General features: G+C 46.4%; 1 protein-coding gene across 23 annotated transcripts in view; it reads right to left on the bottom strand.

Annotated features, from left to right (window-relative positions):
* PTK2 (protein tyrosine kinase 2) overlaps positions 1 to 25,322 on the bottom strand; it is a 1,447,287-nt gene that overhangs the window by 361,732 nt on the left and 1,060,233 nt on the right. For all 23 annotated transcript variants that reach the window (XM_029592091.1, XM_029592099.1, XM_029592089.1 and 20 more), the window contains one exon: positions 18,327 to 18,416. In XM_029592091.1, the coding sequence (XP_029447951.1) occupies positions 18,327 to 18,416 (90 nt within the window). The remainder of the gene's footprint in view (positions 1 to 18,326; positions 18,417 to 25,322) is intronic.

Raw genomic sequence — 25,322 nt, forward strand, 5'->3', positions numbered from 1 at the left:
CTATTACACAATTTAACAAATGACAGAGGTCGTGGTAATCCTTCATGTACATTTTTGGTATTATATATCTTTACAGACCTGAAACAACAAACATTTTCTAAACCGGGAAGATGTCTCATCAAATGGTGTTAAACATTTAACCCAGAGGTTAGGGGCAGATTCCCACTTCATAGTGAGAGGAAAATTTTGCATGTTAATGTTCAAATTAAGCCTGTGCACTTTTTTAGCTTTGCTTCTATATAAAGAGGCATTTATTTATTTTATTTATTTCTAGATTCTTATAAACCACTATATCAGATATCATACCTGGTCAGAGCAGTGTACATTAATAAAACACAATATAAAACAATAAACAAAACAAAAATTAAATTAAATTAAATTCCAACAAAATAATCAACACAATCAGATGGTACTAAATGCCTGTGTCCCCCTTCCTATAATAACTTTTAATTGGTTAGATCGAGCTGAACCAAACTCTGTGTGGAGGTAGAGTCTTGGGCGGACATGTGACCATTCTAGTTTTTAAAGTTTGGGAGTGATGTAGAGGGGACAAATTGGCAAATCTGCCCATAGGAAATGTATAAGGTTAAATTCAATTGCTTAGAACTGCACAACCATTGGCCTGATATGAATATCTAGACAGTGATATGAGAAACTACATTTGTGTGGAATGATTTATGGAGGGGGCAAGAGAAGGGGGCAAATTTGAAACCTTTAGAAAAGAAATATGTCACAGTTTCGCCTGTTTCACAAGCTCTCCGTGCCCTGGTTCAGCCTGTTGTGCAGCCTCCCTTACATAGAAACATAGAAATGACGGCAGAAGAAGACCAAACGGCCCATCCAGTCTGCCCAGCAAGCTACGCACTTTATCCATTTTTATTTCCCTTTTTCTCTCTCCCACCTGTTACTATTGGCTTCCAGTACCCTCCAGCCCTAATTCCCGTCCACCCCACCCCCAATTTAGAGAGCAGCGCCGTATCTGCATCCAAGTGACATCCAGCTCAATTAGGGGTAGCAACTGCTGTAACAAGCAGGCCACACCCTTGCCCCATACTCTTACCCACCCCTGTTATTATTTTTTGTTTGTTTTTTTTATTTTTTTTTTGGAGATAGTAGCCCTCCATCCTTCCGCTCCGTGAAGGTGGAACAATAACTACTGGCCACTGGCATCCCGCTCCGTGAATGCCTCTGTGGCTACTGCCGCTCCGTGCAGTGTTTGAATGCCTCTGTGGCTACTGCCGCTCCGTGCAGTGTTTTGCTGCCTCCACTTTATTCACGCCCTCTAGACTTGATGGATCCACAGTGTTTATCCCACGCCCCTTTGAAGTCCTTCACAGTTTTGGACTTCACCACTTCCTCCGGAAGGGCATTCCAAGCATCCACCACCCTTTCCGTGAAGAAATACTTCCTGACATTGGTTCTTAGTCTTTCTCCCTGGAGCCTCAGCTCGTGACCCCTGGTTCTGCTGATTTTTTTCTGGCGGAAAAGGTTTGTCGTTGTCTTTGGATCGTTAAAGTTTTTCAAGTATCTGAAGGTCTGAATCATATCACCCCTGCTCCTCCTTTCCTCCAGGGTGTACATATTCAGATTCTTCAATCTCTCCTCGTATGACATCCGATGAAGACCCTCCACCTTTCTGGTCGCCCTTCTCTGTACCGCTTCCATCTTGTCTCTGTCTCTTTGTAGATACGGTCTCCAGAACTGAACACAGTACTCCAGGTGAGGCCTCACCAAGGACCTGTACAAGGGGATAATCACTTCCCTTTTCTTACTCGATATTCCTCTCTCTATGCAGCCCAGCATTCTTCTGGCTTTTGCTATCGCCTTGTCGCATTGTTTCGCAGACTTCATATCATTAGACACTATAACCCCTAGGTCTCTCTCCTGCTCCGTGCACATCAGCCTTTCCCCCCCCATCGAATACAGTTCATTCGGATTTCCATTCCCCATATGCATTACTTTGCACTTCTTGGCATTGAATCTCAGCTGCCATATCTTCGACCACTCTTCCAGTTTCCTTAAATCCCGTCTCATTCTCTCCACTCCTTCCGGCGTGTCCACTTTGTTGCAGATCTTAGTGTCATCCGCAAAAAGACAAATCTTACCTTCTATCCCTTCCGCAATGTCGCTCACAAAGATATTGAACAGGACCGGTCCCAACACCGATCCTTGCGGTACACCACTTAACACCGCTCTCTCTTCAGAGAAAGTTCCATTTACTATCACACATTGTCTTCTGTCCGTCAACCAGTTTGCAATCCAGGTCACCAACTTAGCACTCACTCCTAAGCTTCTCGTTTTATTCACCAGTCTCCTGTGCGGAACCGTATCAAAAGCTTTGCTGAAATCTAAGTAGATGACATCGAGTGGTCTTCCTTGATCCAATTCCTTGGTTACCCAATCAAAAAAGTCAATCAGATTTGTCTGACAGGATCTTCCCCTGTGAATCCATGCTGCCTCTGGTCCAGCAATTCTCCCGACTGTAGATAGTTCACTATTCTCTCTTTTAACAGTGACTCCATTACTTTTCCCACCACCGAAGTGAGGCTAACCGGTCTGTAGTTACCAGCCTCTTCTCTGTTCCCACTCTTGTGAAGCGGGACCACCAATGCTCTTCTCCAATCACTCGGCACCACTCCCGTTTCTAGGGATCTATTGAACAAGTCACACAGCGGACCCGCCAGCACATCTCTGAGCTCCCTCAGCATCCTGGGATGAATTTCATCAGGCCCCATGGCTTTGTCCACTTTCAGTTTCTCCAGCTCTTCCCATACATTTTCTACTGTAAATGGAGTTACATCTACTCCACTCCCCTCCAGTTTCTTGTTAACTAGCGACGGTCCTTCTCCAGGTTCCTCTTTAGTGAACACAGAACTGAAGTATTCATTTAATATTTCTGCCACACATTGATCCTTTCCATCTTTCAATTTCGCTATACCACTTTGAACTTTTCTCTTTTCATTGATGTATCTGAAAAATGTTTTGTCACCTCTCTTTACCTCCTTGGCAATCCTCTCTTCCGCTTGACTTTTTGCCGTCTTGATTAATTTCTTCGTCTCCCTCAGTTCTACCAGATATTCTTCTTTGTGCTCCTCCCTTTGGGATCTTTTATATTTCTTGAACGCTGCTCTTTTAGCTTTTAGCTTTTATTTTGTCAGCCACCTCCTTTGAGAACCAGATAGGTTTCATTTTTCTTTTGCTTTTCTTTACTTTTCTAACATATAGATTAGTTGCCTTGGTAATTGCTCCTTTTAGATTGAAGATATTGAAAAGGACCGGTCCCAACACCGATCCCTGTGGTACACCGCTTAAAACCGCTCTCTCGTCAGAGAGAGTTCCATTTATCATCACACATTGTCTTCTGTCCGTCAACCAGTTTGCAATCCAGGTCACCAACTTAGCACTCACTCCTAAGCTTCTCGTTTTATTCACCAGTCTCCTGTGCGGAACCGTATCAAAAGCTTTGCTGAAATCTAAGTAGATGACATCGAGTGCTCTTCCTTGATCCAATTCCTTGGTTACCCAATCATAAAAGTCAATCAGATTTGTCTGACAGGATCTTCCCCTGTGAATCCATGCTGCCTCTGGTCCAGCAATTCTCCCGACTGTAGATAGTTCACTATTCTCTCTTTTAACAGTGACTCCATTACTTTTCCCACCACCGAAGTGAGGCTAACCGGTCTGTAGTTACCAGCCTCTTCTCTGTTCCCACTCTTGTGAAGCGGGACCACCACCGCTCTCCTCCAATCATTCGGCACCACTCCCGTTTCTAGGGATCTATTGAACAGGTCACACAGCGGACCCGCCAGCACATCTCTGAGCTCCCTCAGTATTCTGGGATGAACTTCATCAGGCCCCATGGCTTTGTCCACTTTCAGTTTCACCAGCTCTTCCCATACATTTTCTACTGTAAATGGAGTTACATCTACTCCATTCCCCTCTAGTTTCTTGTTAACTAGTGACGGTCCTTCTCCAGGGTCCTCTTTAGTGAACACAGAACTGAAGTATTCATTTAATATTTTTGCCATTTCTTCGTCTCTCTCCACACATTGATCCTTTCCACCTTTCAATTTCACTATACCACTTTGAACTTTTCTCTTTTCACTGATGTATCTGAAAAATGTTTTGTTACCACTCTTTACCTCTTTGGCAATCCTCTCTTCCGTTTGACTTTTTGCCATCTTGATTAATTTCTTTGTCTCCCTCAGTTCTACCAGATATTCTTCTTTGTGCTTCTTTGTGAAATCTTATATCATGACCCCTAGTTCTACTGTTTACTTTCCTCCAGAAAAGAATTGAGGAACATGCATCATTAAAACCATTCAGGTATCTGAATGTCTGTATCATATCTCCCCCCTGCATATCCTCTCTTCTAGGGTATGCATATACAGATCTTTTAGCCTCATAAATCTTCCAGTACAGGTGATTTGATATGGGAGTGAGAGCCAAGGTGGTGGCATGGATTACAAATTGGTTGACACACAGAAGACAGCTTGTGATGGTAAATGGAACCTACTCTGAAGAGAGGAGTGTTAAGTGGAGTGCCACAAGGATCGGTGTTGGGACCGGTTCTGTTCAATATCTTTGTGAGCAACATTGTGGAAGGGATAGAAGGTAAAGTTATTTATTTATTTATTTAGCATTTTTATATACTGAAGTTCATGTAACAGGTTACAAATCACCTCGGTTTACATTATAACAAAACCATTGCATAATAGTGCATTTCATTGAACAGGGGTGAATCAAACTTGGATCAAGGGTTTAACAAAGGCAAGTGGAGGAAAATTTAACCGGCGTCTATTTGCAGATGATATTAAGATCTGTGACAGAGTAGGCACACTGAAAGGAGTAGAGAGAGTGAAATGTGTGAAGTCTGTACTGGAAGATTTATGAGGCTAAAAGATCTGTATATGCATACCCTAGAAGAGAGGATATGCAGGGGAGATATGATACAGACCTTCAGATACCTGAATGGTTTTAATGATGCATGTTCCTCAATTCTTTTCTGGAGGAAAGTAAACAGTAGAACTAGGGGTCATGATATAAGATTTCAGGGGGATGACTTGGAACCAATGTCAGGAAATATTTCTTCACGGACAGGATGGTTGATGCCGGGAATGCCCTTCTGGGAAGAGTTGGTGAAGAAAAAAGTAGTAAATGATTTCAAAAAGGCATGGGATATTCTCCAAGGACAAGCAGGATGGTAGTCCTTGTACATGGGGGACATCATCAGATGGAGCCCAATGTGGAAAATTTATATCAAAGTTTCTAGAAACTTTGACTAGGCACACTGAGCATGCCCAGCATGCCCTATACCACACGTCCTCGTGACATCCCTATACCACACGTCCTCGTGACATCCCTCTTCAAACTTTTTTTTCCACGGAGCTGTGAGCCTCACGGTTTGATTGAGCTCTAAAACTTGGCTTCAATTTTTCACGATTTTTCGCATTCATTTTCTTCAGGTCCATTGCCAGTTCCCTCTTGATGCCTCTCTGTAGCGTCCTCAGTCAGGGATTTCAGCGTTTAGGGTCTTTTCACAGTTGATACCCCCGTGGTGACGGTGCCTCAGTGCTGCCAGCCACTGACATCCGCCATCGTTCCAGCCTTCCTTCCTTTTCTTTCGCCCCGTCATGGCCACGTTTGGTTTTCAACGCTGTCCCCAGTACCAGAGGACCATATCGATCACTGATCTTCATGATGTTTGCATCCTCTGTCTGGGGGCATCGCATGATGTCCAGGGTTTCCGCTTATGTGCCCAGATATTCATAGAAACATAGAAATGACAGCAGAAAAGGAGCAAATGCTTGCCTAGCAAGCTTATGGTAGCATCTGCTGTGATATACAGGTCACTCCCATACATAAGTTTCCCTGACCGTCAAAGTCAGGGTACTTGTTGGTTGCTGTCTGAGTCTAATTCCCCATTACCTCTTGCCGTAGAAGCAGAGAGCAATGTTGGAGTTGCATAAAAAGTGTCAGGCTTATTTGGTTAAGGGTAGTAACAACTGCATCAGCAAGTTAACCCTATGCTTATTTGTTTTTCCAGACTGTAAAATTCAATGTAGTTGTTGGTAGCTATTTGAATGCAATTCCCCTTTTCCTTTTTTCCTCCTGCCGTTGAAGCAGAGGGCAGTAATGGAGTTGCATCAACAGTATGAAGGCTTACTGGTTAAGGGTAATAACCACACCAGCAAGTTACCCCCATGCTCTCTTTTCTTTCCTCTAGCGCAGTGGTTCTCAAACCTTTTTCGGCCGGGACACACCTGACAGATGGTTCTCATATGCATGACACACTGAATATGTGACCGTCATGAGGAAAAATGTAAATATACATTCTGCATCCTCAGGAACCCCCTCAACCCCCAACAATGGGTGCAGAGCAGAACTAGGGCATTACCTGTACAACTCACCATATACAGAAAAAGATATTCTGGTTCTAATGACATCTCAGTAAAAGCAAAACTCTCTTTACTGGCAGGCACAATACCCCTCCTTATGAAAAGAGAGTAATTTACCACTAATACATGTCCTATTGAGAAAACACAACAAATAAGATTGATACAAATGCCTACATGCTAGTAAAATACCTCACCTCAGTCACACACCCAGAACTGACCTTCACCAAGTACAGAAAGACCACAAATTATAAATTTGGAGACAAACTGGAATGGAAAACTAAAACAGTCACTCTGCATGCAGTGCAAACCTGGAGAAATGGAAAGAGAAAGCAGAATTGCTTACCTGTAACAGGTGTTCTCACAGGACAGCAGGATGTTAGTCCTCACATGTGGGTGACATTATCTGATGAAGCCAATCACGAAATACTTTTGTCAAAGTTTCTAGAACTTTGACTGGCACCTACTGGGCATGCCCAGCATGGCAATAACCCTGCATCCAGCAGGGGTCTCCCTTCAGTCTTATGTATAGCATAGTGCGAAAAATAACATAAATCGCAAGCGTACCCAACTCCGTGGGGTGGCAGGTAGGTTTCGTGAGGACTAACATCCTGCTGTCCTGTGAGAACAGCTTTTACAGGTAAGCAACTCTGCTTTCTCACAGGACAAGCAGGATGGTAGTCCTCACATGTGGGTGAATAACAAGCTGAGGATGCCCGCGCATTTACCGAAAACACCCAAAGACGTGCAACAGGCACAACAACAGGGGTGATTCTATGGTATACGGGCAGCCTGAATATCACAGCAGGTGTAGAAGGAAGTTGGATATTACGCTGAGAATAGATTGTGTAGAACAGACTGGCCAAAGATAGAATCTTGTGTACCAGCCTTGTCTATGCAATAGCGTGCTGCAAAGGTATGAAGAGAACTCCAGGTTGCAGCTTTGCAGATATCAATGAGAGTTACAGAACGAAGGTGTGCAACCTTATGACGATGCCATAGCCCTAATGGAGTGCGCTTTAACTCGATCCTGAAGCGGAAGGCCTGCTTGCTGATAGCAGAAGGAAATGCAGTCCGCTGGGTCTGCTTTCCGAACGGGGTTCCCAGCTTAAGCTTATCAAAGGAAACAAAGAGCTGGGTGGATTTCCTATGACCTGCAGTGCGTTCCAAATGAAAGGCAAGCGCACGTTTTCAGTCCAAGGAATACAGAAAGTAGGCAGCACTATGGATTGATTTAAATGAAACTCAGATACCACTTTCGGTAGAAATTTAAGATGAGTGCAAAGGACCACCCGATCATGAAATTTCGTGTAAGGAGGGTATGTAACCAGCGCCTGCAGCTCACTGATCCTGCGAGCAGACGTTAACGCCAGAAGGAAAATGACCTTCGAAGTGATATGCCGCAACTCGCAGGAATGCAGAGGCTCAAACGGAGGTTTCATGAGCTGTGCTAAAACCACATTAAGGTCCCAAGACGAGGCTGATGGATAGAGAGGAGGCTTTAGGTGAAGCAAGCCCTTCATAAAGCGCACCACCATGGGCTGTGTCGAGATAGAGACATTCCCTGTACCCCTATGGAAGGCGGCCACCGCACTGACATGCACACTGATGGAGGAGGTTTGTAAACCCGACTCCGAAAGATGCCAGAGGTAGTCTAAAAACTGATTCGTGGGGCATGTAAAAGGATCTAAGTCCTTTGAAGTATACCACAACAAAAATCTTTTCCATTTCGAATGATAAGACCTTCTAGTAGAAGGCTTTCGTGAAGCTACCAGGACTTGAGATACAGATTCCGAAAGACTGAGAGGCTGTAGGATCAACCTTTCAACATCCAAGCCGTCAGTGACAAGGCCTAAAGGTTGGGGTGGCGCAATTGGCCGTTCCTCTGAGATATGAGGGATGGGTCCGAGCCTAGAGGAATCTGTGGATGCAGTGAGAGATCCCAAAGGATGGGAAACCAAGCCTATCGTGGCCAGTAGGGGGCTATGAGAATCATTAGAGCCCTGTCCGTGCATAGCTTCACGAGAGTCTTGCTGATGAGAGGAAGTGGTGGGTAGGCATAAAGGAGGCCTTCCTTCCAGGACAGGGCGAACGTATCGCAAGGTAGAATGTGGCGACTGCAATGTAGAGAGCATAAGTTATCCACCTTGTGATTTTGCAGAGACGCGAAGAGATCGATGGTTGGGCGCCCCCACTTCCGGAATAGACTGTCCGCAACTACAGGAGAGACCACTCGTGGGGCTGAAATTCCCAATTGAGAGAGTCTGCCAGCACATTGTCCACACCCGCCAGGTAGATCGCTCTGAGAAGCATGGTTTGAGATAGAGCAAAAGCCCAAATCTGTGCTACCTCCTGACAAAGGAGGTAGGATCCGGTTCCCCCTTGCTTGTTGATGTACCACATTGCTACCTGGTTGTCTGTTTGGATCAGGATTGTTTTGTTGGACATACAGTCCCGAAATGAAGAGAGAGCATATCTGATTGCTCGGAGCTCCAGAAAGTTTATTTGATGTTGTGACTCCTCCGCTGACCAGGTTCCCTGAGTCTGCAGGTTGTTGACATATGCTCCCGAACCCAAAGTGGAAGCATCGGTTGTCAAAACTATTTGAGGTTCTGGAGCTTGGAAGGGTAGACCTTGAAGGAGATGGGATTCCCGGATCCACCATGCCAGTGAGAGACGAAGTTGCCTGGTGATGTGGACAAGGTTGGACATTGGATGATGTGCCTGTGACCACTGCGACTTTAATGTCCACTGTGTTACTCGCATGGCTAAACGAGCCATGGGGGTAACATGGACCGAAGACGCCATATGCCCCAGCAAGACTAGTAGATGACGAGTCGACGTGGTTTGACAAGATCTTATGTCCCGCACCAACGACGTCAGTGTGTGAGCTCGGTCCCTGGGAAGAAAAGCTCTTGCTTGGATTGTATCGAGATCCGCTCCGATAAAGGAGAGGAACCGAGACGGCGGCAGATGGGATTTCTGATAATTGATTAGAAACCCCAATGATAGTAGTAGCCGTACTGTAAGGTGGAGGGAGTGAAGAACTCCTTCCGAAGATTGAGCTTTCAGCAACCAGTCGTCCAGGTAAGGATAGACATGAGTGCCCAGTCTTCTTAAGTATGCAGCTGCTACTACTGCCAGGCACTTCGTGAAAACCCAAGGGGCTGATGCTAAGCTGAATGGAAGGACCCTGTACTGGAAATGTTGGTTCCCGACCAGGAAGCGGAGGTATTTCCTATGAGACGGGGTAATTGTGATGTGCATGTATGCGTCTTTTAGGTCGAGAGAACAAAGCCAATCTCCTTGTTGAAGAAGTGGAAGCAAAGAGCCCAAGGTTACCATCCGAAATTTCTCTTTCCGAAGATGTTTGTTTAAGGCCCGTAGGTCTAATATCTGGCAAATTCCTCCCGTCTTTTTTGGGATTAAAAAGTATCGGGAGTAGAAGCCATGTCCTCTGGGAAAGAGGAATCGGTTCTATGGCATTTGCTTGCAGCAGGGAGGATACCTCCTGTTGCAGTTGATGACAGGTGTCGGAAGAGGGCCACCCCGGCCGAGGTGGATTGTCCAACAGGACAGAGAGGAAATTTAGATGGTAGCCTTGAGTGACCACTGATTGCACCCACCGGTTGGTGGTGATGCTTAGCCACTTGGAGAAGTGGCATAAGCGGCCGCCTACAGGTAGATTGGGCAACGGGGGATGGTCTTCGCTCTGAAGGTGGAAGTCAAAATCCCGCTGCGGGAGCAGGTTGGGCAGGAGTCTGAGCTTTCTGAGCCCGAGGCTGGCGCGGTATAGACTTCTGGAAGGGCCGGGACGGGCGAGCCCGAGTCGCCAGTGGATAATACTTTTCGTTCCTGTAAGCCGTCCGTTTAGCGTCACGTCGGAACGGGCGCTTGGAGGAAGCTGAAAACTCCGCCTGGGTCACCGAGAGCTGCTGAAGTGTTTCACTATGGTCCTTCAATTGGGCCACCATCTATTGGATTTTATCTCCAAACAGGTTGTCCCCTGTGCATGGGAGGTCGGCCAAACGATCCTCTACTTCAGGACGGAAATCAGAGGACTTTAGCCAAGCCCAACAGTGAGCGCTGATACCAGCCACAGATAAACGGCATGTCGTGTCGAAGACATCGTATGCCGATCGGACCTCATGTTTTCCCGCGTTGAATCCCTTCTTTATAATGGAATTCAGCTGGTCTTGAAGCTGTTCTGGAAGGGACTCTCCAAACTCCTGCAACTGTTTAAACAGGTTACGGCTGTACTGCGTCATGTATAGCTGATATGTCGCAATAGCAAGATAAGCATGGCCCCGTGAAATACCCTGAGGCCTAAAGCGTCGAGAAATTTCTGCTCCTTCCCAGGTGGTGCCAAGGAATGGGGCTTCGGACACTTGGCCTTCTTTTGGGCGGACTCCACCACCACCGACTGATGAGCTAATTGTGTCTTCTGGAATCCCGGGGAAGGCTGGACTAGGTAAATAGAGTCCGTCTTACGGTTCACTGGAGGAACTGATCCAGGATGCTCCCAGCTGCGCTGCATCAAATCCTGCAGCACCTCATGAACTGGGACGGACATGATTTCTTTTGGGGGATCCAGGAATTGCAGCACTTCCAGCATTTTATGCCTGGAATCCTCTTCCGTCTGCAGTTGGACTGGAATAGTCTCCGCCATCTCCTTTATAAAGTTAATAAAGGAGAGATCTTCTGGAGGAGACTGCTCCGACGGAACTTCCGTTGAGTCCTGGGATTCTGCTGAATCATCTGTCCAGGGATCACAAGGTTGATCTCCTGCATCCCTCGGTGGTCCAAGTGGAAAACTTGGAATTTCTCCAGCCGGAGGTCGAGGTCATACAGGTATCGGTGCCGGCATCGATGGACCTGGTCTTGGCATCAAGAAATCGAGATCCAGTATCGGTGTCGGACACAAGGGCACTGATGGCATAAGGGACTTCACTGGTGGCCTCGGTGGTGGTACTCCCGATGGCCCCAGGACTGGCTCCGGCGTCGACGTATCCTCACCTCCCAATGAAAGCGGGTTGGGCGTCAATGGAACCATGGGTAACGGTGATTTTCTCGGTGCTCCCGGCAGGGCACCAATGAGCAAATCCAGCTTGTCCAGGAGAGGCAGCAGCATTGGAGGTATCAGTGCTGGTTCCGCACAGGCACTGGTGCTGGTGTCGGTGGTCGCGAGAGGCCTTGGATAGCCTGGACCACAGCCTCTTGCACCGTCCGGTGCAATTCCTCTCAGAGCTCTGGGGTGGTGAGCCCCAGGTCCGGAGTGGGAGGCATCACGAGCAATACCAGAGGGTCCCACCAGTCCTGGTGGAGTCTCGGTAGCCCTTTCCACCGAAGGCGCAGAACGCTTCGGTGCACCTGGCTTCGAGGGCACGGGACGCTCCTCGGCCCGGGTCTTCATCGGTGGTTCAGTCGATGGCTCCACCGACGCTGTGGAAGCGGAAGGCACCGGTCTTCGATGCTTGTGTCGGTGCTTCTCTCGGCGTTCCGCTTTTCCCTGACTCCGGCATCGATGACGTAGATGCCGAGGACTGAGACAGCGATTGGGAGTCTTCAGCCTCGGATCGACATCGATGCTTCATTGGAGATCGAGTCAATGGCGCCTGTGGAGACAGGCGTTGAAGTAACAGCGCCATTTTTTCTAATCGTGCCCTACGGCCCTTCGGGGTCATTTAGGCACAATCGGTACATGTCTCTGTGTCGTGCGACGGTCCGAGACATAAGACATAAACCATATGAGGGTCTGAGATTGACATAGTTCTTGGACAGTCAGGGCATCGACGAAAACCCGTCGCCATCATGGCCGTCAAAAACCTTTGACTGGTTGTGGTTGGTGCCGAGAAGGCCCACAGAGGTCCCCACCGGGAACTGACCGAAAAATGGGGTAAACTTACCATACGACTCAGTGTTTGACGGTGAAGAAGGGAGACCCCTAGGGGGTATAAACCTTTGCAAGTTTTAAAGAAAATTTCCTGAGGAAAAATTCCAGTCAGGAACTGTGGAGAGCTCCAAAACTCCGCGTGGCTATAGCTGGGCAAAAAAAGAGAGACTGAAGGGAGACCCCTGCTGGATGCAGGGTTATTGCCATGCTGGGCATGCCCAGTAGGTGCCAGTGAAAGTTCTAGAAACTTTGACAAAAGTATTCCGTGATTGGCTCCATCAGATGATATCACCCACATGGGAAAACTACCATCCTGCTTGTCCTGTGAGAAATATAGCACCTAACATAATAATACACACAAACTAACCCGTACAAAGTTAAACCTGTATTATGGAACACACTCAAACAGTAACAAACCTATCTATGAAAAGGCAACACTACAAATATTTAACCAGGCCCTAAACACTAATACACCCTCTATTAGGAAAACAGAGCAAGCAAAGCTGCTAAAGATCCCTACTCAGAAATAATTGTAAAACTATACTAATAAATGTTACAAAACATCCGATGAACAGAATAACATCCAACAATTAAAAACTCATAAAAAATTTTAAAACTTGTCCAAACATCAATAAAATATTTCAAAACAGCAGACACATCACATAATATCCAATAATTAAAATGGCAGTCAATCAAGAAAAATAAACTTAAAAAGTCACCTTTACTTACCCTCTCCAGCAACTCTCCTATTCCTTTCCCTTGCAGGCCAATAGCACACACCAGAAGCAGCAGTGGCTGCTGAAGCTCTGTCCTCACAGCCCACAACAGTCACTCACACACAGTCTCTGTCTCACGCAGACCAGTAACCTCCCTAACTAGTCTCACTTCCTCACACACACACACAGTCACCTCCCTGTCCAGTCTCTCTTCCTCACACACAGACACCAGTCTCCTCACTGACCAATCTGTCTCTCTCACACACATACACACCAGTCATCGTCCTGACCAGTCTGTCTTCTCTCTCACAGAAACACATCACCTCTGTCCAGTCTCTCTCTCAATCACACACATGCTCTCTCACTTACAAACAAGCTCTCAGTCACACCCAAATGCTCTTGCTCCCATTCTACCACAACCTTCAAAGCTGCCACTCACGCACCCATTCTACCACACACACACACAAAGCTGCCACTCACGCACCTATTGTACCACACACACATAAGCTCTCACAAATGCACCCAGGAACCCATAGCTGCCACTCAAACACAGAAGCTCACATAGAGCCTCTTCTCATTGTTTGGCCCAATAAGCCTGGCCTCCACTTATCAGCCTCCGGCGGCATGCAATGTCTATCCACTCTTCAGCCGCCACTGGTCTTGCCTCTGGCGGCGGCGCACAGGGTCTCTCCGCACTTCAGCCACTGCCGGCCTGGCCCCTGGTGGCAGCTATCCCCTACTAACTGCATTGGCCAATCCGCCCCTGGGGAGAAGGGAAGCACAAGTGGGGCAGTGGGACACCAGGAGCCACAACACACCTGCCGGTGCTTGGCGACACACTGCTTGAGAATCACTGCTCTAGCCTTTAGGGTTCCACAGTGTTTAGCCCATGGCCCTTTGAAATCTTTCACTGTTTATGTCTTCACCACCTCCTCCAGAAGGGCATTCCAGGCATCCACCACCCTCTCCATAAAGAAATATTTCCTGACATTGATTCTGAATCATCCTTCCTGGAGTTTCATTACGTGACCCCTAGTTCTACTGATTTCTTTCCAACAGAAAAGGTTTGTCGCTTGTGCATCATTAAAACCTTTCAGGTATCTGAAGGTCTGTATCATATCTCCCTGCACCTCCTCTCCTCCAGGGTATACATATTTATGTCCTTCAACCTCTCCTCATAAGTCATTTGTTGGAGAACCCCTACCATTTTGGTCACCCTTCTCTGGGCCGTCTCTATTCTGTCTCTGTCCCTTTTGAGATTATGGTTTCCAGAAATGAACACAGTACTGGATATTTAGACAAACATTCACAGATGGAGTTGGTTAAACCAAACCCATTTTCTCAGACACGCCATCCCTCTCAGATATGCTTAAACTAATTTTCTGTGTGATCCCCCCCACGACATTTCTCACTTACCCATTGACTTTAAATTTGTGTCCTTTGATTAATTTTGTCCCCCACTGTTTCCCGAGAATCCTTCTTCCTCTCTACCCCTAACTTACCTATTCAAGAGTCTTATAAATACACCAGCTGCTCGATGATTCCTTTAAGTTATGACGTTATATGCTTAGCTTTATCTGTCTTTACACTGTTTACACACAGTAAGGCCAATTATCTGGTTGTACTCTAATACCTGTTTATACACTATTGCTATATGCTTTAAATGTAACCAGTTGTTTGTTCACAGTTTCACTATGCGTTATCTGTAATAAGTTGTTAAAACTGTAAACCGGAGTGAAGGCAGCCTGCTATACTTCGGTATATAAAAGAGTCCAAATAAATAAATAAAATACTACAGGTGAGGTTTCACCAAGGACCTGTACATGGGGATTATCACCTCTTTTTCTTACTGTTATCTTCTCTCTATGCAGCCCAGCATTCTTCTGGCTTTGGCTATAGCCTTGTCACAGTGCTTTGCCGTCTTCAGATCGCTAGACTCTATCACCCCCATGGTCCCTCTCTTGCTCCGTGCACAACAGCCCTTCACCCCCCCCCCCCCCCAAGACATACAGTTCTTTTGGATTACTGCACTCCAAATGCATGGATCTGCACTTCCTGGCATTGAATCCCAGTGGCCATATCTTCGACCACTGTTAAAGCTTCCTTAAATCACTTTTCAATCTCTTCATAATCCTTCAAGTGTGTCCACTCTGCTTCAGATCTTAGTACCATCCGCAAATAGACAAACATTACCTTCTATCCCTTCCGCAATGTCACTCCCAAAGATACTGAACAGAACTGGTCCCAAAACAGATTTCTGTGGCATGCCACTTGACATAGTTCTCTACAGAGTATGTTCCATTTACCATTACACGCTGTCTCTTGTCAGTCAACCAGTTTGTAGTCCACTCCACCACCTTGGCACTGAGTCCCATGTTTCTCATTTTATTCACAAGCCTCCTTCAGCTTTGCTGAAATTCAAGTAAATCATATCTAGCAATCTTCCTGGATCTAACAGGATCTTCCCCAGTGAATCTATGCTGCCTCGGGTTCAGCAACCCACCAGAGTGTAGATAGTTCACAATCCTTTCCTTTAGCAGCCTCTATATTAATTTTACCACAACCAAGGTGATGCTGACTAACCTGTAGTTTTCAGCTTCCTCTCTGCTACCAATCTTGTGAAGTGGGACCACCACAGCTCTTCTCTAGTCACATGGTACACTCCAGTTTATTTTATTAATTTTTTTATTTTCCACTTTTCACAGCGCTTCAAAGTGGATTACATTCAGGTACTGTAGGTATTTTCCTATCCCCAGAGGGCTTACAATCTAAGGGGGTTATTTTCGCATGCGATAGCTACATCAGGGTGGAGTCGGGGCGGTGTCGGCACCGGAAGAGTAGGAGTCGGGGTGGCGTTGGGGCAGATGCTGCAGAAACTTCACTGGCGGCGATAAGGTAAGACCCCTTATCGCTGCCAGTAGGGCGCCCAATAGCACCACCTTTCACGATGGTGCTATTGGGTGCGAAAGCCGGCAGCGATAACACTGTGCGATTCACAAAGCCCTACGATTTTAGAAAATCCAGGCCTAAGTTTGTACCTGAGGCAATGGAGGGTAAGTGACTTGCCCAAGGTCACAAGGAGCGACAGCGGGACTCAAACCCTGGTCTTCCGGTTCATAGCCAACTGCTCTAACCACTAGGCTACTCCTCCACTCTTTTCATCCACTCTTTTCCAGGGATCTATTGAACAAGTCTTTCAGCGGATCCGCAAGATCATCTCTGAGCTCAGAGATGAGTATCCTCATCTAGCCCCATGGCCTTGTCCACTTTCAGTTTTCCTAACTCTTCCTATACATTCTCTTCTGAAAACAGAGTTTTGTTTACTCGACCCCCATCTACAGTCTTTTCAACCACCAACAGCCCTTTTTCTAGGGTTTTCTTTTGTGAATACTGAACTGAAGTATTTGTTTAATATTTCTATCATTTCTTCCTCTCTCTCTCTCCACACATTGCTCTTTGTCACCCTTCAATTTCACTATCCCACTTCGGGCCTCCATTCTTTCTCTGATATATCTGAAAAATGTTTGTCACCTCACTTTACCTCTTTGGCAGTCCTTTCCTCCACTTGACCTTTTGCTTTCCTGATTTGTCTCCCTCAGTTTCACCAGGCATTCTTCCCTGTGTTCCTCTTTTTGGTATCCTTTATACTTCTTGAACACTGTGGGGCGGATTTTCAGAGCCCTGCTCGCGTAAATCCGCCCACAACCGGGCGGATTTATGCGAGCAGGGCCCTGCGCGCCGGGAAGCCTATTTTACATAGGCCTCCCGGCGCGCGCAGAGCCCCGGGACTCGCGTAAGTCCCGGGGTTCTCCGAGGGGGGCGTGTCGGGGGCGGGCCCGGTTGTCGCGGCGTTTCGGGGGCGTGTCGGCAGCGTTTTGGGGGCGGGTACGGGGGCGTGGCTATGGCCCGGGGCGGTCCGGGGGCGTGGCCGCACCCTCCGTACCCGCCCCCAGGTTGCGGCCCGACGCGCAGGAAGCCTGCTGGCGCGCGGGGATTTACGCCTCCCAGAGGGAGGCGTAAATCCCCCGACAAAGGTAAGGGGGGGGTTTAGACAGGGCCGGGCGGGTGGGTTAGGTAGGGGAAGGGAGGGGAAGGTGAGGGGAGGGCAAAGGAAAGTTCCCTCCGAGGCCGCTCCGATTTCGGAGCGGCCTTGGAGGGAACGGGGGTAGGCTGCGCGGCTCGGCGCGCGCCGGCTATACGTAATTGATAGCCTTGCGCACGCCGATCCAGGATTTTAGCAGATACGCGCGGCTCCGCGCGTATCTACTAAAATCCAGCGTACTTTTGTTTGCGCCTGGAGCGCAAACAAAAGTAGGCTATTCACGCGCCTTTTAAAATCCGCCCCTGTGCGTTTTGCCTTTATTTCAGCCATCTCATTTTATGTTTTCCTATAAGTTCAATCATTGTGTTTGGACTTTTTTATGAATTTGGAATAGTTGCCTTTCACTTTTTGTACTCTCAGTAAGTTAGCTAACTTACCAGGGATATTCAGCAGCATAGCTATGCCATCGAATATTCCTGATGAAATTGTTAGTTAGTCAGGTAAGTTTTATCTGGCTAACTTTAGACCTTCTATTTAGCAGCTCTAACTTATCCGGCTAACATAATTGAATAAGTTTGAATATTGCTACCTATCTGGCTATGCTGGCTGGATAAGTAGCTCTTCTCCAGAACACCCATATCCCAAGCACCACTTATCCTTCTAACAACTTAGCTGGATAAGTAGGTATCTGGCTAAGTGACAGCTGCTGAATGGGACTGGATATTCAGCTGCCATCTAGTTGGATGAATCTTTACTTATCCTGCTAAATAATGCTGAATATTGGCCTCATTATGGTTATGTGACAATAAGAAATTTCTTTGTTAATGAGTTTTTTTTTGTGACTTTTTTTTAGATTTTCTCTGATATGTAACTATCTCCACTTTTTTGGTATTAGTTTGAAACAGTTTTTTCCCTTTTTAGTGTTGATTTAGACTAATAACTATTTTGTTTCACTTACTAGATCTCAATGCAATTTTTATCATGTCTTTTTCACATTGAGACATCTTGTTTCATTCATGCTGATGGCTGAACTTTCACATCTCATTATATACATGGTATTCTTCTTTGAGTGTAATTGCATAGTACAAATTTTATATCCAATAATTCCCATAAACTTTTTATATCAAGGATAATGACTTTTAGATAGTAATATTGTCAATATCTATATTTGGTAAGATCATTTTAGTTCACTTTATGAATGCATTTCTCTTAATTATTAAAACAAAAATGAATGCTTATCTTTATTTTTCTCTCCATTTAACCTTAGCACATGCACTTACCAAACATCCATACATCACTAGCTGAGGTAAAACGTCTAAAATTGATTGATTCTGGAGCCATCCATTTGATAGGTAATTTCCCCTTGGAAGCTGCAGAAGGGAGAAGAGGGAGAAAGGGTCTATTAGAAAAACTCATATTTATATTTTTAGTCAAAGGAATTCGTTTTTTTGTTATACAATGTATATTCTACATCTGGATTTATTTTTTAATTTAATTACTCACCTTTATGCACCCCTGCTCAAGGTGAATTACAAATTCAGATACAATGGGTAGGTCTATGCCCTAGAAGTATTATAATCTAAGTTGGTATTTAAGGTAATGGAGGCTGAATTGACTTGTCCAAGGTCACAATGAGTGTCAGCAGGAGAAGTAAGAGTTGAATGTTGGTTGGTTCTCAGCCCACTGCTCTAACCAGTAGGCTACTCCTCCAAAAACATTGCTGATTTCAACTTCTTGCAAAATTAAAATCTACTAATGAGATGCCATATTACCAGATATTGAATAATTCCTCCAATTTACTTTTTAGTCACCAAAACACCATAAAAATGTTTTGGAGGAAAAATCCTGCTTTGATTGCTTTTAAACAAGGGAAGCCTTTCTCTGACAGTGAAGGTGGTAACAGAATTCAAAAAGTATGGGCTAAACACAAATGATCCTTGGTTGTAAGGAAATGAAGGCTAATTAAGCAAGAGATCAAGTAGTGTCTATGATATTGTATCTGAAGGAAACTGAGTAAGCCAGATGAGACTTATGATCCTTATCTGCTATCATATTCTATGTTTTTATGAAATGTTGATTTTGTGAAAGTTCTGCACATACAACAATAAACTGGAATTGTTATTGAATATCTGTTAATGTGATAGTTTCCTTTATAGTAAAAATCAGTGCTGCTGGTCTTCATTTGTTGTTTTGCTAAAAATATCTCTGTGAAAGGATACAATAGATGGTTGGAATTAGCAGAAATTTTAGCTGTTATACTAAAGCCCCATAAATGACAGTACAGCTGTAATTTCTTTTTAAAACTTGCCACAAGAAGGCCCACTAGCATTAATAGAGGTATCGAAGATGACCTATCAAGCCCATTTTCCTTAAACTGCTATTCTGAGAATTTCCAATAGTTTCAATGCATTTAACAAGGAAACAAATAAAAAAGGGCAGCAGGTATTGGTGTCCCTTTTCCCATCTTCTCTGTTTTGTTCTGTCATTATCAATAAGATGCTTTTGAAGAGGCATCCAACTGGTGCTCAGGAAGATAAGAAGAAAAGGGAGATTGAAGACATACCAGGTAAAGGCTTGGTTCCCAGTTAACTCTATATAAATAGCATTTTTTTTCTTTTAAAATGAAACTAATTTAGAATAAGGTTCCCCAGACGCATAGAGGATTGATAAAGGCTGTCTTCATATCACCTGAAAATTCTAAATCAGTCTCCATGCTGTATTGCTGTTTTTATTGGAACCTGACCATTTCTTGCTGTTGGAATATGAATAAAATCAATTTAGAGTATACTTACTATAGTATATGTAATGCTTCCCCAATAATTTTTAACCTTAATTTTGCATACATACAAAGAGGGTAAAATAGAATATTAATTTCATCCTTTATTTGTTCATTGCTCAACAATATAAATAACAGTATTGATAACTTGTTTTCCTTTTAAGTTAAACAGCTAATTGAGAACCCTGTAGTACAAAGTATCTTGTAATATCTGTAAAATATCTTACAGATTCAGCAATGAAAATGATGTCACCCCACGCTTGTACTTCAATTGAATGGTGCCAACACACCATAAAAGTGGAGGGGGACCACAATCGGCGAGGTGCTCTGCCTCCAGAGCAAGGGAAAGAGGGGCAGATGCTGGGGGGAGGGGGTGGAGGGGGGGGGGGAAGACACGATTTAAAGAAGGGGTAGGGCCCACCAAACCTATCTTTTCTTTCGGCAGTTTTTGAAAGTTCAGACCTGCACACTTTTTCTACCCATCATTGCTGCCTTCCTCAATCTAACTAGGCTGTAGCTGCATGGCGTATGACGCTGGCACTCAGGTGGTGATTCCATGGAGACTGTCTTTGGGAGGTCTCTCAGCCGCATTCCTGATTTGGAGGGGAGGGTGGTTGTGTTGGGGGTGGGTTGCTCGGGCGAGCACATGGCCTAAGGACTTTCTTGCTTGAGCTTTTTTCTCGGTTGGGAGGGGGGGGGGGGGGAAGTTGGGCGAGGTGAGCGTTTCTGAGAATAGTTAATTTATAAACAACAACAAAAAAAAAAAGCCAGCTGGGAGCCTCCATGCTGGGAGGGTCTTTCTCCGCTCATCAGCTGCTGGCACTCCCACCACTTCCCCCTTGCCAGGAGGAAGCATCTCACAAGCATCGGGACCATTCAGGAGAGGAATGTTGGTGTCTGGTTGGCAGACCCATGTGGTCATCTTGGTGCGGCTTGACGTGGGTCTGGTCCCGTGCTGTCAACAGCAAAGGTGGAGTGTTTGCAGCTGCCAAATCCCCCTTGGTGAGCAGTCACCGGTGATTGTATAGGGCTGGGCAGACTTCCAACTGCATCCCTGTGCAGGAAGGGTGACCAGGGGAGCTGGGCACGTGGGATCCTTGAGGGCAGATCAGGAAGTTCTCTTTTTCTCCCAGCTGGTGCTACAGCCCCATGCTCTCAGAAGCATGCCTGTTTTTGCTTGCTGGTGGCCTCTTTGCATGATAATTAGTAATTAAAAAAAAAAAATTGGGGCATGGGTTGCTGCTCCACTGCTTCTCACTGATGAAGCAGATCCACATGAGCTGTGGGCGCTTAAGAGGCATCGATAGCCTACTCTCAGAGCCTCTCGCGTCTATTCTGAGGCCTAGCTGCTATGTTTAGGCTCATTACTCTCTCCATGCTCACCCGCAAGATCTGAAGCTAAACTGCCACAAAAGGCGGGGGGGGGGGGGGGGGGGGGGAACGGGACCTGAATGATCCCCCAATCCATCAACATCAGGGCCGCATGGTAGAATGGGAAGGGTTTTCTTTACCTACATACAGGGTATTTTGGGGTGCCTGAATAATTAAAAAAAAAATATATATTTTTCTGCAATCCAGGCTCAAAAGGCTAACCCCAAGAATTGAAGTGTGGTGCTATGCGGGTGTGGCAGGAATATGGGCCTTTACAGACTGTGTAGGGATTAGAAGAGTATTGGAGAGATTACTTACCTGATAATCTCGTTTTCCTTAGTGTAGACAGATGGACTCATTACAAATGGGTATAGTGTGCTCGTGCTAGCAGTTGGAGACGGATCTGACGTCAGCACGCGGTACATATACCCCTGCAGGAAGTGCAGCAGCTCAGTAATCTTCCTTGCAAAAGCTTCATGGATATATGTGTGACTGACCGATTGATTAACCAAACATGATTAGCCTGACCGATTGATAGTAGTTGGAGACCGCCAGTGTTCTCAACCGGAAGGCGTCGATACCCGGCAGGGTGGATGCCCTATGTGATAAAACATGGCTTACCTTGAAATGGTGAAACCCCATGTATATCGGCAGCCAGGCGGGATGCTGAGTCCATCTGTCTACACTAAGGAAAACGAGATTATAAGTAAGTAATCTCTCCATTTCCTAGCGTGTAGCAGATGGACTCATTACAAATGGGATGTACAAAAGCTACTCCCGGACTGGGCAGGAGGCTGCCCGAGGTCCGTTTAGGATTGCCCTGGCAAATGCTGTATCCTCCCTTGCCTGGACGTCCAGACGGTAGAATCTGGAGAAGGTATAGAGGAAGGACCACGTTGCCGCTTTACATATCTCTGCAGGCGACAGCATCCTAGTTTCTGCCCAGGAGGCCGCTTGCGCTCTGGTAGAGTGAGCCTTGACCCGTAGAGGTGGTGGTTTTCCCGCTTCTACGTAGGCCGCCTTGATAACTTCTTTGATCCAGCGAGCAATAGTCGCCCGTGAGGCCGCTTCCCCTTGCTTCTTCCCACTGTGAAGGACGAACAGGTGATCCGTCTTTCATACTGCTTCCGACATTTCCAGGTATCTGGACAGCAGCCTGCCGATGTCGAGATGGCGCAGTATTCGACCTTCTTCCGACTTCTTCAAACCTTCCATGGTTGGCAAGGATATGGTTTGGTTGAGGTGGAAGTGTGAGACTACCTTGGGTAAGAAGGAAGGAACCGTGCGAAGATGGATAGCCCCTGGGTGATTCTGAGAAACGGATCGCGGCAGGACAGCGCTTGTAGCTCTGAAATGCGGCGTGCTGAGCATACGGCCAGCAAGAACACCATCTTCAAGGTTAACATACGGAGGGACAGGCCTCGGAGAGGTCTGAAGGCGGGTCCCGCTAGGAATTCCAAGACTAGGTTGAGGTTCCACAGGGGCACTGGCCACTTCAGTCGCGGGCGAATGTGTTTGACTCCTTTCAGGAAACGTGAAACGTCTGGGTGTGTGGCAATGCTGTTGCGTCACTCCTGGGGCCGTAGCAGGATAGCGCTGCCACCTGAACCTTGATCGAACTGAGGGACAGACCCTTCTGAAGTCCATCTTGCAGGAAATACAAAATGATGGGGATTTTAGCGGCATGCGGATTGGTGCTGTGAGTTTCGCACCAGGCTTCAAATACTCTCCAGATCCTTATATAAGTTAGTGATGTGGAGAACTTGCTTGCTCGTAGGAGTGTATCTATTACCGGCCCCGAGTATCCCCTTTTCTTCAGTCTAGCCCTCTCAATGGCCAGACCGTAAGAGAGAATTGAGCTGGATCCTCGTGGAGGATGGGACCTTGCCTCAGCAGGTCCCTATGAGGGGGCAGGGGTAGAGGATCCCCTGCCAGTAGTCTTCTCATGTCTGCGTACCAGGGTCTTCTTGGCCAGTCCGGGGCCACCAGAATCTAGTGTATAATGGCGCCCAGCAGGGGCCATGGGGGAAAGGCATATAGCAGGATCCCCTGAGGCCATGGCTGCACCAGGGCGTCGATCCCCTGGGATAGAGGATCTCGCCTGCGACTGAAATATCTGGGTACTCGAGCATTGGACCTGTCCGCTAGTAGGTCCATGCCCGACGTCCCCCACTGATCCGTGATCATCTGGAAGGCCGTGGACGACAGCTGCCATTCCCCCGGGTTTAGGCTATCTCTGCTGAGGAAGTCTGCCGTGGTGTTGTCCTTCCCGGCGATGAGGACGGCGGAGATGTTCTGGAGATTTGCTTCCGCCCAAGCCATCAGGGGGGCTCTCTCTAAGGATACCTGTCGGCTTCTGGTTCCGCCCTGTCGGTTGATGTATGGCGTTGTCCGACATCACTCTGACTGCTCTGTTGCGAAGTCTGTGGGCAAAATCGCAGGCAGGCTAGCCTGACTGCCCGTGCGTCTAGTCAGTTGATGTTCCACCCCGACTCTTCTCTGTTCCACCGCCCCTGGGCGGTTAGCTCTTCGCAGTGTGCTCCCCAGCCGCTCAGGCTGGCATCTGTAGTGAGCAGGGTCCAGGTTGGGGAGGACATCCTTGACCCCCGGCTCATGCGGCTGGGCTGCAGCCACCACCGTAACTGAGTCCGTACTCTGGCCAGTAGAGGTAGATGCACGGTGTAGTTCTGTAATTGTGGGCGCCACCGAGATAGGAGGGCGCGCTGTAATGGTCTCATATGAGCCCGTGCCCATGGTATCACTTCCAGAGTGGAGGCCATTAGGCCGAGGACCTGTAGGTAAATCCCAAGCCGTGGGCCGGGTGGTGCTCAGCAGATTCTGCAAGCGATCCTGGAGTTTTGATTTCCTCTTGGAGGTCAGGCTGATCTTGTCTTCCTGGGTGTCGAATCGGACTCCTAGGTATTCCAGCGACTGCGAAGGCTGTAGGGAACTCTTGTTTATGTTGACTACCCATCCTAGGCTTTCCAGAAGAGATATAACTCTGTTGGTTGCCCGGTGGCTCTCCTCCGGTGACTTTGCCCTGATCAGCAAGGACTTTTGAGATATATATTGTTTGTTTTCTTCTAACTGCTAAACCTAAAAAGTCTGACAAATAAAAATTACTTTGTGGATAAACCCCGTGGTCTTTTCTGAGCTATCTGGTTTGAGTGGTGGTATAAGGGAGTAATACAGAGAACTGTCTGTAACACTGCCAGTCCCGATAGGTGTGGAATCAGCAGAAAAAGAAGTGCATAGTATCAGACAGGTTACAGAACACCCTCATACCTCTTACACTCCCCTTCACTACCCATCTAGTAGTCGGTAAATGTAATTTAGTTGTGGGCAGGAGGTATTCTGATGTAAATTTCAAAGCTTCAATTAAGCATTTCTTGAACATTTCCTAAGGAGAAGAGATTAGATTTAGGAAAGATTAAAAAAAACAAATTCTTATCTCTCACTGCATTCTCCAAATGTTCTATCTTGGTATAAAGAACAAGATTGTCCTTTATTACTATCATATTAGCAGACTGAGGTACAGAAATCTATACAGAGAATCCATTCTTTGATTATGTTCACCCAATTTCTGATTTTGAGTGTCTTATTCTTTGGGCTACATCCTTTATAAAGTCAAATAATTTCAAACATTCAGTCACAATATTTTCTGTCCTGGAGACACTGCCAAACTTCATCCAAAGGGATATTCCTCAGTGAGAAAGGAGACACTTTTAAAACCAGAGTAAATCATTAGTGCCAACGTCAAGTTCTTCTTTTCATCCACATTCAAGAAAGTGCTCCAAGCTGAAATTTCTCTCCCCCTTACCAGTGAAGACCCAAGATCTTAAGCCTGAACAACAGGCTTGAAAGTTTGCAGTCTCTTATGAGTGGGTCTGATCCATCACATCCCTGCTTCCAACAGTACCTTCAATGCAATATCGACAAATATCAAGGGGTATTGGGACTGGCATAGCTTCGATGGTTTAAGGGAAAGGCAGTGTTCTGCTGGTGGGTTCTGGAATAGCATTCAGACATTGGGGTCATCATCCTGCCATTATCCCTACCATCCTATTTCTGCTTTGGAGTGGACTGAAAAGATTACGAATGAGTTCACAGGCCATGGGCAGATACTGAA

The sequence above is a fragment of the Rhinatrema bivittatum genome, chromosome 2 (assembly GCF_901001135.1).
Source record: "Rhinatrema bivittatum chromosome 2, aRhiBiv1.1, whole genome shotgun sequence".
Taxonomy (NCBI): domain Eukaryota; kingdom Metazoa; phylum Chordata; class Amphibia; order Gymnophiona; family Rhinatrematidae; genus Rhinatrema; species Rhinatrema bivittatum.